Source organism: Parathielavia appendiculata (genome assembly GCF_033297405.1).
Source record: "Parathielavia appendiculata strain CBS 731.68 unplaced genomic scaffold N657scaffold_21, whole genome shotgun sequence".
NCBI classification, from domain to species: domain Eukaryota; kingdom Fungi; phylum Ascomycota; class Sordariomycetes; order Sordariales; family Chaetomiaceae; genus Parathielavia; species Parathielavia appendiculata.
The window spans coordinates 266,374-280,942 of NW_026944240.1; the positions used below are offsets into that span (position 1 = coordinate 266,374).

General features: G+C 52.5%; 7 protein-coding genes across 7 annotated transcripts; 4 read left to right on the forward strand and 3 right to left on the reverse strand.

Moving 5' to 3' along the window:
• Positions 1–123: 123 nt before the first annotated feature.
• N657DRAFT_244732 (uncharacterized protein) lies at positions 124–1,084 on the reverse strand. The gene has a single exon (XM_062786400.1). The coding sequence runs from the start codon at positions 833–835 to the stop codon at positions 218–220; it is 618 nt and encodes a 205-aa protein (XP_062643724.1). The 5' UTR covers positions 836–1,084; the 3' UTR covers positions 124–217.
• Positions 1,085–1,142: 58 nt separating this feature from the next.
• Positions 1,143–1,574, forward strand: N657DRAFT_649732 (uncharacterized protein; the record flags this gene model as incomplete). The annotated part of the gene is made up of 1 exon (XM_062793788.1): positions 1,143–1,574. The coding sequence occupies one exon, from the start codon at positions 1,143–1,145 to the stop codon at positions 1,572–1,574; it is 432 nt and encodes a 143-aa protein (XP_062643725.1).
• A 592-nt stretch (positions 1,575–2,166) lies between these two features.
• N657DRAFT_580811 (uncharacterized protein) lies at positions 2,167–2,925 on the forward strand (the record flags this gene model as incomplete). Its single annotated transcript, XM_062789481.1, has 3 exons — positions 2,167–2,481; positions 2,535–2,745; positions 2,795–2,925. The coding sequence occupies 3 exons, from the start codon at positions 2,167–2,169 to the stop codon at positions 2,923–2,925; spliced, it is 657 nt and encodes a 218-aa protein (XP_062643726.1).
• A 22-nt stretch (positions 2,926–2,947) lies between these two features.
• On the reverse strand, positions 2,948–3,801 carry N657DRAFT_658766 (uncharacterized protein; the record flags this gene model as incomplete). Its single annotated transcript, XM_062794925.1, has 2 exons — positions 2,948–3,512; positions 3,590–3,801. The coding sequence occupies 2 exons, from the start codon at positions 3,799–3,801 to the stop codon at positions 2,948–2,950; spliced, it is 777 nt and encodes a 258-aa protein (XP_062643727.1).
• A 191-nt stretch (positions 3,802–3,992) lies between these two features.
• On the forward strand, positions 3,993–5,112 carry N657DRAFT_580845 (uncharacterized protein; the record flags this gene model as incomplete). Its single annotated transcript, XM_062789483.1, has 3 exons — positions 3,993–4,157; positions 4,215–4,314; positions 4,379–5,112. 3 exons carry the CDS (start codon positions 3,993–3,995, stop codon positions 5,110–5,112), a joined length of 999 nt encoding a protein of 332 aa, XP_062643728.1.
• A 3,475-nt stretch (positions 5,113–8,587) lies between these two features.
• On the forward strand, positions 8,588–9,168 carry N657DRAFT_649737 (uncharacterized protein). The gene has a single exon (XM_062793789.1). The coding sequence runs from the start codon at positions 8,839–8,841 to the stop codon at positions 9,106–9,108; it is 270 nt and encodes an 89-aa protein (XP_062643729.1). The 5' UTR covers positions 8,588–8,838; the 3' UTR covers positions 9,109–9,168.
• N657DRAFT_649738 (uncharacterized protein) lies at positions 9,108–9,356 on the reverse strand. Its single transcript, XM_062793790.1, has one exon. The coding sequence runs from the start codon at positions 9,336–9,338 to the stop codon at positions 9,120–9,122; it is 219 nt and encodes a 72-aa protein (XP_062643730.1). The 5' UTR covers positions 9,339–9,356; the 3' UTR covers positions 9,108–9,119.
• Between the last annotated feature and the right edge of the window lie 5,213 nt (positions 9,357–14,569).

Here is a 14,569-nt window from a genome sequence, read left to right on the forward strand (position 1 = left end):
TCAAACGCAGAAGGAAATAGGTCCTTAAGGGATAGCTTGCCGCTGAGTACTGAGCAAAGAAGAGTCCTCGTCTTTTTCCGAGCTCGTTGTCTCATGCGAGGCACAGGGAGCAGGTTGAACAGACGTGTTTAGAACGAAAACGAAAAGAGAAATAGAACCCCTCCAACTCTCCCTCAGTGTCCCATCCATTCTTCCCGAGTGCAACCCGGCCCACGTCTCACCTTTCCGCTAACCTCCATTTCCTCCCCCTCCTCCCCACTACACCACCTCTCCACCTCGCCCAACACGGGGACTTGGACCTAATGGTGGTATGGTTCCGCCGGTTTGCATGCGGGCTTCGCTCAGGGCGAGGCTCCCTTCTCTCGGGTGCGGCGTCATCCATCAAGATCCGCAATGAGATGTACAATGGATGTGTGGGCATTCCAGAACTTGAACAACGGCAGTACGTTGTTGTCAGGAGGAAAGTGAAGACCCTCCGAACCTCTTGACCGGAGTGGCCCCCGACCGGGAAGCCTACTCCTGTCTTCGGTGCCAGAGCGGAGTAGCTCCGACCTATCAGGGAGGAGATTTGAGTGGCGAGGCGTATGCTATGAGAGGGGTATGAATATATACGCTCGTCTCGGTGTGCTCCCTGGTACCCTGCCCGCGGGCCAGCTCCTGTTGCGCCTGTCACTTGCCGTCCCACTCGGTCAACATTCAATGCTTGAGTCTTGAACGTCAATTTTGCTCGAGCGAAGCAGAACGGAGAAGCCATGAGCCAACCACGCCGGCCGCTGAGTGGCAGGAATACGGCGGAGTATGCGCTTCGCCCAAAATGGGGAACTCCGATTTTCATTCCCCCGCTCTCTCAAGCGCGTAAAGAGACCCCAGGGCGCGCGCTCTTCGGCCGCGAACAAAGGACAGTCTCGGTCCCAAGATGTATGTAGCTTGCTTACCCGCCCAGAGAGAACTCGTCCCAAGGAGTGCCAACTGAGGAGCGCGCCGATCAGGCGCTAAGCCGCTTTTGGATTGCTTGCCTTGATAACAGGGGTTGTGCAGATGTGCCGAACTTTGGACAGATTTTGACAGACAGGCACAGGGGTTGAGCAGATTCCCCGGATTTTAGCGTGAACAAGCCGTTTGACAACCCCTTCTTGGCGCGGATGCTGGCTCGATCCGTCTTGGCGCTGGAAGCTGGCTCGGCCTTGGCTGTGCATATCCACGTGACAATACGGCTGCTGACCACTGTCTGGCGCGAGGGGCTGACATTCCAGGATCACAGTCAATACACTCTTCACCCAGGAACCATGGCTCAAATAGGTTCAGGGACTCTAGTGCTCTACCGCCCACCGTCTCCATCTTCGTACCGAACTGAGCTTCTCCGTTGTAACCGCCATGCAAGCGAAGTCGTCCCACTCGAGCCTGTCATTGAGGACGACCCTCGCGAACATCTTACAAGGCTCGCAAGCCTAGGAGGCGTTGTGCAGTTGACAAGACCACCCGATACCCAAAAAAACCGAAAGTGCTTCCGATGCTGGGCCAAAAAGTACAAGGTAGGATGTCCAGTTGCATACCTGAGTGCGTACGTCGGTTGAACAAATCCCTTAGTGCGAGACAGCGTCTGGGGATCTTCGGTGCACCCAGTGCACCAAGTTGCGAATTCCACCATTCATCTGCAGCTCTGAACGTGTTACAGACTTCAAGCCCTTCGAAAAGTGTACCTCTTCACTTCCCCTATGTTGTGTATAGGACCGAGCTGACCTAGATACAGGGAAGGACGAAACGTATCGGAACCTCTTCACAGGGGTGATTCCAGTCAGATCTAAGCCCCAGCGGATGGCAGAGCTCGTTCATTACACCCAAGGGCCTGCCCTCAAGGTGACCTGCTCCGAGTTCATCCCAATCTACGACCATCAGGTCCGCGCCTTGAAGAAAGATAGATCAGGATGGCACTCAGTCACAACGACGGCTTTTTGCCTGGCGGACAAAGTGGACATCGCCTCACACGTCAAGGCGAATGTTCCTCTTGCGTTGGACGAGGCGCGTAACAGCGAGCATGCAGCGAGCTTCGTCTTCAAACTGATATGGTTCTATCGCGACGTAAGTACTACTCCAAATCTTCCCTAGAGAATTAAATAAGATACTAATACCTAGATGAAGCACCCGCTTATCAATGACTGCCTCGAGATGTATACGGCCCTTCGACTGATTGTCATAGGGTGCCAATTCTCTGGGCTAGAAACGTTAGGCATGGCTGTTGTCGACAATCCAGTTTCGGCTTGGTACGGGCATATTCCGGTTCCCCGGATGGTAAAGAATCAGGTGAACCATCTCCTAGAGTTAAGGATGATCGAACTCGATCGAGAGATCACCGGCGCTCTTAGCCGTCTTTCCAGAGACCGACGTCAGTGGATTGTTGGTACCCTAGCAGTGTTCCTCCTCCTTCACATCCGAGAGCTCGATGCGGGACGGATTATTTATTGGGCCCGATACAAAGACTCTGTAACACCCTCAGCCTACCCAGCTGTTATGGAGGAGCTGCTAATAGCGTCTAGGCCGGTTTCTGGATACACCCCTCTCGACCTTCAGCGCTTATCGACGAGGGCGTCGCATCCTGCAATTCGTTGCTCCGGTATTTTCACTGTTTTCTGGGCCGTCAGCCACTCTGCCAGAACTGGGACGAGGAACGCTCGCAGAGGCTGGTGGGTAATGACGCAGAGCTTGTGGCCTCTATCAAGGCACTGCAATCCTGTGTATCTATGATGAGTAAGTGTCGATAGCTCGGTTTCAAAGGCATACACTTACCAGCGAGCAGGGCAAGCAGGCTGGATTGGCCGAAACGCATCTCAGCTGTATCAAGATGGGCACCCTGACAGTGTGGGACTCACTATTAGTTCGTTGATCTTCACAGAGATGGCGGATGCGCAGGTGAAGAACTTCCATTGATGATAGCAGTGCAATAGACATACTATAGCTGATTGCCGTAATACGCATCCTGCATCACTCTCATCCTGATGTCGCTCGCGCCTGCCTCCACAGCATGGTGGGCCTTCCGGAACTCCTCTCGTTCCCCGATGATCTCCTCCGCCCAGGCCTGGGTCTCAGGTAACAAGACCTTGGTTTTCACGTAGGTGAACTCGCTCAAATCCAGGCGCCCTTCCGCCCGACGTTCGTACTCCACCATTTGGAGGAGCAACTCGATCTTGTCAAGATCTTGGACAAAGCGGCTCTCTAAAGACTTAGCGTCCTCAAACTCCCGCCATAGGGCCATAATTTCCTGTCCCGCGACGCCAGCATTGACGTTGGCGAGCACCTTCCCCTCAATATAACTCATCGTCTCGGTCTCTCTTCGATGCTTCTCCGTCTTTGGGACACCGTCTGCAGGCGTCAGGTCACCGACCAGTAACTCGGCCGTGTCGTGGAACAGACACATCTTGATGCACTTTGCGATATCGAGCTGGTGTGCAAGAGACGGGGGCGGGACTGCTGCCATCATGGCCATCCTGCACGAGTGATCCGCGACCGATTCGCACCTGGATGAAGGTGAATATTAGCATTTTTCGGCATAACATTGTACTAGCGAGGAGGACCATGCCTTAGGATTCCAAACCGCAACCATCCCGCTCGCTTCGTGGTTTTGAGGCGCTCCAACAGGTGGAAGAAGGCAATAGGGGACGTTGAGCCCTCGGCGGGTCTGGAAATCGTCGCCAGCGCCTTTTCAACAGTCCAAGGGTCTGCCACCTTTACGGTCGTAACGATAGAGGGATCGACACCATCGCTGCCCTTGCCGCCCTTGGAATTGTTCGGTAGTATATGAGACATACTGGGAATCGCAGTTGATTGTTTGGGAGATGCTCCGCTTCGTCAATTGGGACACAGCCTTCCAATGGCGAGAAGTCCACGTGGGACCCACTTCTCAGTACCGCATTGGCCAGGTAACTCAGGGCTCTCAGTTCGGGCAATCGCGGGGTTGTCGACTCAACTCCGCATTCCTTTCTCAAGCACGCAAGATCATGGAGACCACCGTGTCTCCGTTGGACAGCTCACCGCTCCCATTCCTGCATTTGATACAGCAGCTCAAGCATCTGCCCCGAACTGGGTGGCTAAGAACGGTCGAGAACCCAGAGAGCGTCGCTTCCCACAGCTTTCGACTCGCATTGATAGGCTTGTTTGCGCCAGTCAGTTCGCATCCCCTAACCCCTATCTTCTTTGATACACTAACGATTTTTCTGTAGAAGGGACTAGATAGATCGAGGTGTATATTCCTAGGGCTATGCCACGATCTTGCGGAGTCGGTCGTTGGAGATATCCCAACGTATGCGGGTGTTCCAAAAGGTACGTGTAGCACGTTACTTCTAAGCCGTTACTTCTAGCTCTAAGCGACTAAAATGCATTTTAGAACAGAAGTACAAGCTCGAGCGCTCCGGTTTCGAATACATCGAAAGCTTGGTAAAGCCTTGCAACCCCGATCTCGCTCAAGAGATTATAGAGGCCTGGCTCGACTACGAGGAGGGAAGGACCCCGGAGGGCCGCTGGGTGAAGGAGATGGACAAGTTTGAGTGTTTGACCCAAGCCTACGAATACGAGCAACGGACCTACGGAGAGAAGGATCTACAAGAGTTTCAGGGCCTAGCGCCCAAGATCCAGTCCCCGGAAGGAAGGGAGTGGTTGAGCTTGTTGCAGGCAGAGAGGAAGGCCCATTTCGGGAAGCGGAACCGTCGGGTTCCCGTTATATTTGCCCCGGGCTTGCCTTCCGTTCTCGACGACCCCGTCCAGCAGGCTTTCGCCGCCGATGAAGCTTGGCTTCAGTGTCTCTTCTGGGAAAGCGCTATTCGAGAACGGTCTGAGGACCCTACATTCCTCCATGCTAAGTATCTCAAGCACTGCTTGGAGCAAGGGTTGCCCGTCCCGACAGACCTGGTCGTCAACATTTTGGATATGAAGATTGAAGAGGGCGCACGACAAGACAGGTGGACTCTGATTTGTGGGTTTCCAGCTAATATGGAATCTCTTGTCGAGTTCCAGAGAAAGGTTAAACTGATCTCACCTTTGTCTAAGCCTTTACTTACCTCGTTAGGTTCAAAAAAACAACTTCTCAGTATTCTTGTCGAGACCAGCGGCTCTCGATCCTAAGGTCGAAGAGGTTAAGCGACATCTTGCGTCGGAAAAAGGATATTTCCAAGAGGTAAGAGGCTTTTATAAGCTACTTCAACGATCAACTGCTAATAATAGTAGATACCTTCTAATGGACTACAAGATACCATATACAGCGATGTTAGGAATGTAGTTAAGGGCATTGTCAACCATTCCGAGAAGTAACAAGCACTGTAAAAATGGTACCTAACGTGGTTCATTGAGCGGCGCACCCCATTGAGTGGTGCACTTTTCCAGACCTCACCACTCCAAACTGTCAAAAGTCCACTAAAACCAGTGAAATCAATTGCAATTACTCGGATTCGCTTGAACTATCTATTTCTCCAACCTCTGGACATGTCCTTGCATTGTGGCCAGCCTTGCGGCAGATGCCACAGAGCCGCGAACCCGTCCGACGCCTCTTTAATGACCCTTCACTTTCCTCCTCGACATGCCCTCCTTCCTCAACCACACCCTTTTCTGCTATTATCTCCCTGGCCTGGCTGCCATTAATAGCACCTCCGTCTTGGAGACGCCTCCGTTTGGCTCTCCGGCGCTTGGAGAGTGCTTCGTTGGCCTCCTGGGGTGTCCGTACCTCGGCTTGTAAAAGGGTCACCTGGTGGGAAAATACTTGCAGCGCCTTCCTCGATACGGAAGCTTTGGGCCAGTTCGCGGCCACCTACGGCAAGGTCACCACCTGGACCCGACAAAAAGAGAGGAACATCTCAGTATAACTGGCCACGGAGGTTCCGTTTGCCAGTTAGTTTGCGCCGAATTGTGTTCAATTCGTAGACCCACTCAATGGTGGCAATGCCACCACCTAAGTGGGCCCGTTGCTGCCTTGACAACTCTCCTCTGCACCTCAGGCTTGCTGGCGATACAGATGCCGGCGTCTCATCTTCAAGCCTCTCATTACAGAACCAACATTGGTGCGATTGGGGCTTTCCTTCCAACTCCTTGTGCTTCCGAGTTCCACCTGCGCAAAGTCAAACACCATCAATCGCCCATCATTCAGTATTATGAAGTTGTCCAACTTTATCAGCCAGCAGCATGTCGGTTGAGTCATGGAGCTACATGGCGCACACTGCTGCGCAGAGGGAAGGTGACTTCTTCTTCGGAAAATCATTCGCATTAATTACATATGCATGCAGGAATAGTGAAGAAATGGTGCCAGTGCGAGTTGCCCAGCTCCGGGAGTCCCGTCCGGACGGGCTCCGCCTCCCGGCTCTCCACTCCGCGCCCCCGTGCGTCCATGCATTCTTGGCACACTCCGCTGCATGGCCCGGCCCGCTCCGCAACCCTGCGTTTAGCCGACTGACTCCACATTTTCGGGGAACAAAGCAGCCGGATGAGCTTGGGACCTTGCAATAGAAATCGAGGACGTCTGGGTCTCGGGGTTTCGCACGCACTAATCTCACGACACTCGCTCCGAAGCCGCCATATCCCGTTCCTGGCCTTGAAAGCGTCGGGATACAACACGTGCTTTGCTCCGATTTCGTTCTCAAAAGGCAAATGAGTATTGTGCAAAATCTCACCGCGCTTCACTGTCCTCAATGTGAGCTCTTGAGTCGCCTGCTCGTCGATGTTGCAAGCATGTCCGGTAAGAGGACGTGGGAAGGTTGGCAGGCCCACTCAGGAGGCACTGAGTGGGTCTGCCAACAGACTCCAATTGGCTCTGAAGCGAATGCAAACGGAGCGCCCAGCAGCCAGCCGAGCCACCTTCGAAGCATCCAGCACAGGACCACTAACTCGTTCACACCTGCAGGCGTGACCGGGTGCAGGAACCCCCCTTAGGTAGTAGTACATTGCTGCCTGCCAGCCTGCGTTGAGTTAGCTTGTTGGCCACAATTCATTGAAGTTCCAAGTTGCCTTGCACGTCTGGCTGCTGCGTGGAAGGAGACCAATGCTCTGCTCAACAATGATCGGAAACAGGAAGGATTCCTTGACAGTGGGCGGTGCGGACCCACCACGGGACTAACCGGCTGATCCCGCGGTGGGGTTCTGGTCTTGGCGCCAACGCCTTCCTGTTGGATGGCTCGTCTCTCTCTCGCTCTGCCAAGCCGCAATATCCAACGGCCCATCATGCCGTCGCCTTGCCGTCCATTTCTCGTCGAGCCTTGCTGGGGGCTTCGACGCACGTGTGTATGGATGGCAGTGGCCAGTTCAACCGGTGAAGGCCGCCCAATACAGATTGATCAAATCTTGGCTGGTCGCTCCACTCACGGGCCTTGCATTGCAAGTATTCATAGACTGCGGGTGATTGCCCTGCCCAACCAACCACGACTCAGATTAGAGCACCATCTTATGTGTCATGCCCGACAAATGTGAGCTGCGTTTGGCAGCCTAATCAGGCAGCATCTGGAGCTTGCATCCATTTCATGCCCTAGATATGCCCCTTCAGACGCATGCATGCATCCTGGGTGATATTGACCTCGAACTGCATGTGACAGCGACAGTTCCCCAGCTTCACCAGAATTTGGGCAGCCTTGGCATTCGGCATGAAAAGGCCAAGAGGAATTTGTCTGGTCATCGGATCGGTGATCGGATCGGTGCGCGAACCACTTTCCAGCGACGGGAAGGCAATGGAGGTTGGCCTGGATTGCTCAGCTGCAGGATATATAACAGTGGTAAGTACTCTCCAAAGGACGAAGACAAATGAATTAATTCGTTCCCAGCGGTTAACATCGTCATCTCCAGCCTCCAGCTCTACCCAACTACGATATCTCAGAATACCTTCTTCCAATAACCAAGTGCAATGCCCTACCTGCAAGGTTGTCTACGGTCAAGGCCAGTCCCACACTTGCCAAAAGTGAGATACAGCGTCCTGCGACAAACACCGTAGGTGGGATCCCTAACAGCAGATTTCACGTAAGGGTTGATACTAACACTTTCTTAGCTCTATATAGAATGGGCGAGATGAAGTATAGCTGGTGGATTCAAAATGCAATGTCAATTGAAGTCTTGGAACTCTGATTGAAGTGACGGCGAGGGAAAAGGCACAGATCCCAATGTAGTAATTGATGGAATTTCCTTTGACCGGAACGTGTGCAGCAAGTTAATCCTCTTCGATATCGGTGAAGTTTGTCATTCCTTCCAGTAGTGGTCCTCGGTCGTTGACCTCCCGCCCTGGTCAGCTGCCATGACCTCCTTGTGCCCTGATATTATCACGTGTAAACAGGATGGATACGGTTGGGTTCCCACCCTCAACGGGACGAACCATGACAGGGGTATGGTTAGATAGGAGATGAGGGCTTGGCAAGCCCCGATGCGGGGCTTGCCCCTGGCCTGTGCGCAGGACCTACCTGCAGGTTTGCCCTGCGCCTTGCACAGAGCCAGTTTGGTTCCCTCGCAGAACCACCACAATATACAGGCATACTCAACATTGGCCTCTATCACCCGTGATAACTGACCCCACCACTGCATTCTCTTCCCTACAGCGTTCCCTCCAGTCTACTCCTTGCACAACCACGCAGATCACACGGTACCTATATTGTTGGCCTCCCTCACTCCTGTGATATCCTTCTATATCTATTGTGCAACAAACCCCCGGTGACAGGCCGGGGTGGATGGAGAACAAGTAAGCCACGTGGTCACATGGGTCTTCCGCAACGATTTGCCAATGATTCCCACTACCCTCATCTCTCCTGCTCTTCACATTTCCAAGCTCTGCAACGACTTACGAGAACTTACTACTAGGTGCCGCAATCTCTACTCTCGATGCGAACAATGCGGAACTCGCTGAATCTGCCGAGCAGGCGATGGACTTCTTTCGATGGGTGGGACTACAACGGCATGAAAGAACGTTTGCAGACAGCGCTGGATAACATCGACAAGCCTGCGCTTCTGCGCCATGCTGAGCGTATCAAGGGGCAGAAATTCATCATGAGCGAACCATTCTCGGCCGGCCAGTATTGGATCTGTTTCGAAATGATTGCCGAGGACGACAGCCTGGTTATTGCCCGGGTCCGCTTACCTCGCCATCCCGATGTAAGGTGACACACACAAGCTCACCAAGGAAGATGCACCGAATCCTCAACAAGCAGCAGGCAAGACGACTGTATTGTGCGTGCACCCCTAACCAACTGACTGATCCTTGAGAGAGGGAAGTTCCAAGTTCCAATCTGAGTCTCCTGCTCTCCAGATATCCTCTCTCTGCTGCGAGTCATGTCGCTGCGCCATGAAATCCACAGTGTCTCGCCCGCCGATTGCCCAAGTGTAGGGCTCATGGTGGGGGCCCTGACAATTCATCTCCCCCTTCCATGCGACTCGACCTCGAGTCGAAACTAAGACCTCTCTGCAAAATGCTGTGTGTGCACAGACCTTCGCACCCACGGTATTCCTCCAGCGAACCGCTGCCTTTCCAGCCTTGTTTCCACAAGCATCACCATATCACCGTGGTTGTCCCTTCCTATGCGTCGCGCCTCTCTTTTCCCCAGTCTCGCTACGCATCCGCTTCGTCTGCGCCGTCTTAGACTTCTACCGCCTCGTCGTCGTAACAGTGTTGCTTCGTCTCCTCTTCGCTGATTTCTCGTCTTCCTGCCATCCCTGGGCCTTCCGTTGCGACCTCCTGAACAGGGTGATCAGTTGCTGCGCGTTTTGCATGTCTTCTTCAGGGACCCATTGGTTGAACTCTGAGGGCCATCCTTTCCACTTGACCCAAAAGAATGTTTCGCCGTCAATTCGGCGCTCGTCGCGCACCTCTTCGACTTCCCACTCCTCGTCATCTTCGAGATCTGGCATTGGCATCTGCTCCTGGCCCTGAACTTGACCATGCCAGGGTTCCAACAAACTGACAGGGAACACGTCGTGAACTCGCGAATATTGCTGAGGCAAAGCTAAACGGTACGCTAGCGAACCAACACGTTCCAACACCCGAAAAGGTCCGATGAACTTGGGCGTCAACTTATGAGGGGTCTTCAACTTCAAGTTGCGAGTGGACAGCAGAACTAGCTGCCCCTTGCTGAAAGCTTGGGGTTGGTGTCTTTTGTCGTAGTATCGCTTGTGATTCGCTACCGCTTCGGCCCAATGCTGTTCCAACTGCGTTCTCAACACTTGCAACTTCTCAATCCTCTCTGCTGCGTTGGGGTGTAGCTGTTGTAGCTGTTTCCCCCTCTCTGAAGCATCGCCCTCGATGCGCTGGGAGATCGTCGGGTGGTACCCCATTAATGCGAAGAAAGGGGTCATGTTCGTTGTGGCGTTGAGGCTATTGTTGCAAACGAACTCGGCTTCTGGAAGAATGGTTGCCCAGATTTGAGGGTTCTGATGGGCGTAGCAACGGAGGTACTGATCCAATGTCTGGTTCATACGTTCGGTTTGCCCATCGGTTTGCGGGTGAAATGCCGTTGAGAGCTTCCGATGTACCTGGTTTAAGTAGCATAAATCACTCCAGAATTGGGAGGTGAAGACTGAACCTCGGTCACTGACGCAGCCATCTGGTACGCCATATTTGAGCTCGATCTCCTTATGGACGAGCTCTGCGAGCTCCTGGCTTTTAATGCTCGAAGAGACAGCGAAGAAACGGCACATCTTGGTATATCTATCCACGATAACGAGGACAGAGTCTCGTTCAGTGCCGTCGACTATCACCGCGGGAAAACCAACGATGAAGTCCATGCTGATCTCACTCCAGGGTCGCTGAGGAATCGGCAGAGATTCAAGACTGCCGTAAGGACGATGTCGTTTTGACTTATTTTGCTGGCAAACTGCACATTCTTTGCAGTGGTCTTTGACGCTTTTGGTGATGCCCAACCAATAGTACTTCCTTTGAAGGAGTTCAAGCGTCTTCTGAGGGCCAAAGTGACCCGCCAGCGGATCGTCATGATAACGACAGAGCAACTCTTGTTTGAGTGCTTCTTCAGCAGGCACAAATAGTTTGCCTCTGAACAATAATTCGCCGTCTTGTCCGAGAGACCAACCCGCAGATTCGCTGGGTTCTCGCCTGGGATTCTTCAGGCGTTCTTTGATCTTGTGTGTCACTGGATCTGTCTCTTGAATCTCAAAAATGAGCTCACGCATGGACTTTGATGGGTCCAGCGTATAAACTGCTTCAAGCTCCGCCATCTTTTCGGCGCGCTTTCGAGACAGAATTGGCTTCTTTTGCCAACTTGTTCTGACCATGCCGCGGGAATTCATTGCTTCCACTTTTAACGACTGGACAGTGACCACTGGACGATTTGAGCCCGAATTAGCGGCGTCCCGCTTGCAGACTTCCTCTGCATTCTCCAGCTTGTTCTGGAGACTGGGCATCCATTTCAAGCGCTCTTCTTGCGCATCGTCCTCATAATCAGGTCTTCTCGACGGCCCATCGGCTGGGTTTCGTTTGCCCGGCTGATGTTTGATGATGAAGTCAAACCCTGAAAGGTACATGCACCACCTGGCTTGTCTGCCATTCAAGTGGTTTTGCTTCATGAAACCCTGGAGATTATTGTGGTCCGAAAGGACAGTGACTTGGTGGCGATTTCCCTCAATGTAGTGGCGCCAATGCTTGAAGGCTTCCACGATCGCCATCATCTCCTTGTCAGGGGTTCCATAGTTCTTAGTCGACCCAGAGAACTTAGCCGACCAGAATGCCACAGGGTGCTTCTTGCCATCCTCGCTTTTTTGCGAGAGTACTGCTCCCATTGCAAAATCGGAAGCATCTGTCTCAATGACCACCGGCTTCTCGGGGTCGAAATGGCGTAGTAAAGGAGCGTCTCGGTATGCGTTTTTGAGTTGCTGGAAAGCCGCTAGTGTTTCGCCTTCGAGTTGGACCTCTCCTGGTTTTCTTCCCTTCTCTAGCCCCTTTAGCAAACTGGTCAGGGGTAAGGCAATGTGGGAGTAATTGTGGATGAATCGTCGGTAAAAATTGCAGAAACCCAAGAAAATCTGGATCTCGCGAAAAGTTCGAGGTTCCGGCCAATCTTCAATGGTCTGAATTCGCTCAGGATCCATAGCGATTCCCTCGCGATTCACCACGTAACCGAGGAAGTCCACTTGGTCCTTATAAAAGGAGCACTTAGAAGGCTTGCAGTAGAGCTGCGCTGCCCGAAGCCTGGCGAATACCTGGCGAAGATGTTGGGTATGACTGTCTCGGTCCTTGGAAAAGATCAAGATATCGTCCAGGTACGCGATACAAAACTCATCCAATAAGCCCCCCAAGGCTTGATGAATATAACTCTGAAAAGTGGCTGGAGCGTTGGTCAACCCAAAAGGCATAACCAAATACTCAAACAAGCCGTATCGGGTTCGAAACGCTGTCTTCCATTCGTCCCCTTCCTTGATTCGGATCCTGTAATAGGCGTCCTTGACGTCTAACTTTGAGAAATAATTCGCACCAGCAGCGCGGTCAAGGATCTCCGAAATCAGGGGTAAAGGGTAGCGATTCTTCACCGTGATTTTGTTGAGTCCCCGGTAATCTACACATAAGCGCAGAGAACCGTCTTTCTTAGGAACAAATAAGATGGGGCTTGCCGCTGAACTCTGAGAAGGTCTTATACGGCCTTTCGCCAGGTTCTCGATAAGATATTCGCGAAGAATAGACAGCTCATGTTGAGACATTGGGTAAATGGGGCCAACAGGAGGTGTAGTTCCTGGTTGAAGTACAATCTCATGATCCGTGTTTTTAAACGACGGCAAAATGTCAGAATTGCAGATATCCAACACATCCTTAAAATCAGATAACTCCGGAGGAATCTCTTCGCCTCCCTTTTTACAGGGTTTCGCCTCCTCTTCATCAGGAAACAACTCAGTAGGCACGTCTGGATGAACAAACAGAGCGTAAACTCGTGCCTCCTTTCGACAGATTTTGTTGAATTTCTTGGGGGTAAGCAGGCGAACTTTCGCCGACTCGGCAATGAACCACCAACTGTTCAATCCAGGGTAGAGGAGGATGTCCAGCATCTTCAAAGCTGGAATACCCAGTAACACAGGAGACTCGCCCTCAATCTCAGGCCGCTCCACTGCAACACATGGGATTTTGGCTTCCTTCGTAATCCCCTGGTGATCAGTAAGAGACAATGGAACTTCAAAGACTCCGTAAATGATCGCATAACGCTGATCCATGAAGCGAATCAATGGCGAATCGGCACTGAGCCACTTGAGCTCGTGCCTTCGCACGAAATCAATGCTCACAACATTGGTCTCTCCGCAGCTGTCAAGGTCAACGTGAATAGGGGTAATACAATGCGTAAGGAGAGATGCTTCTGCGTGGAGTCTTTCTTCAACAAGACTCTCTTCTTCGAATGCCCCTGAAAGGAGTTCATCCGTGGTAAGGGGCTCTCCCACGGTTAATGGCCGTTTCCCTGTCGACTCGCCCGGCGTCCTCGGTACCCGCCCCGGTTGTACCCGCGGTACTGGGATACCGATTTGCCTTTGTCTGGGCACACATTCGCTAGGTGTTCGGTACTGTTGCAGATGTAGCACCGCAAGATGTGGCCTGTCTGTGGAGAATGGTCTGGACTGTCATGCTTCTTGGCAATATCCACAGACTTAGTGTCGTCATGAGTGTCGTCATGAGTGTCGTCATGAGTGTCGTCGTCATGTCTGCGTTTGCCACGACCGAAAGAGGGGTAATGACATCCTCGACTTCGAAAACGTTGACGATGCTCTCCCGAGTGCTGGGTGTCTGAAAATGGGTTCCCTTTCTTCATATGCTGAAAACTGTGCCAGATTTGAGTGGCGATTTTGACCATTCCTTCACGGTCCTCAGGTCGGTTGGGAACGTAGAGATCGATATGGTGGATAATCGCTGGTGAAAGCTTGGAGTAGAAGTCGAGAGCTCGTTGCTTGTCGTCCTTACGTGGAAACTGATCTTCCAGAGACTCAAGATATTGGTGGAACTCAAGGGGTGACTGGCCGTCTTTTTGGCGAGCGTTGTTGAGTTGCTTGGCCGCTGTTGATATCTGGTCGGCAAGGTCCTTGACGCACTCCTTGGTCCATTCCTCGAAGTGATTCCAATCGTTTTCGGCCTCGACGCGCTTGTCGTTCGACAAATTGCCGCAATGGCTGTACCAGCGGTTTCGTTGCTGCTCGTCCATGTTGTCGAGGGCAAAGAGTATCTTGTTGGCGTCGTTGTTGAACCGCCTGCGGTCACCCACAAAAGCGCGTTGAAGGTCCTGAAGCCATTCTTTTCGTCGACGAAACGTCATGGGTTCGCTGAACTGGATGAGGTTTTTCACCTTGATGGCTTTGCTGTGGCCCGTGGAATCCGATGAAGACGAAGAAGATCGAGGTCGTTTCGCTGGCATTTCGTCAGAATCGAGGCCCAACTGCCGAAGGATCTCCTTCTCTTGTTGTCTCAACTGTCGGATCCGTTCCAGGCTCTGAACACGGGCTTCGGTGGCCTGTAGCAACGCCTCCGGATCGTAAGGCTGAAGTGGTTCATGATGTGATAAGGTTCTTGAAGGTGGTGTTCGTTGACTTGACGTCCCTGACTGGTGTAACCGCACTGGGTTCTCTGGGGCTGAGCCTTCTGCAGGTG

What these genes read in the sequence shown, in the direction of transcription:
- N657DRAFT_244732 (XM_062786400.1), bottom strand. Translation starts at nt 835, where the DNA reads ATGAAAATCGGAGTTCCCCATTTTGGGCGAAGCGCATACTCCGCCGTA.
- N657DRAFT_649737 (XM_062793789.1), top strand. Translation starts at nt 8,839, where the DNA reads ATGCGGAACTCGCTGAATCTGCCGAGCAGGCGATGGACTTCTTTCGAT.
- N657DRAFT_649738 (XM_062793790.1), bottom strand. Translation starts at nt 9,338, where the DNA reads ATGAGCCCTACACTTGGGCAATCGGCGGGCGAGACACTGTGGATTTCA.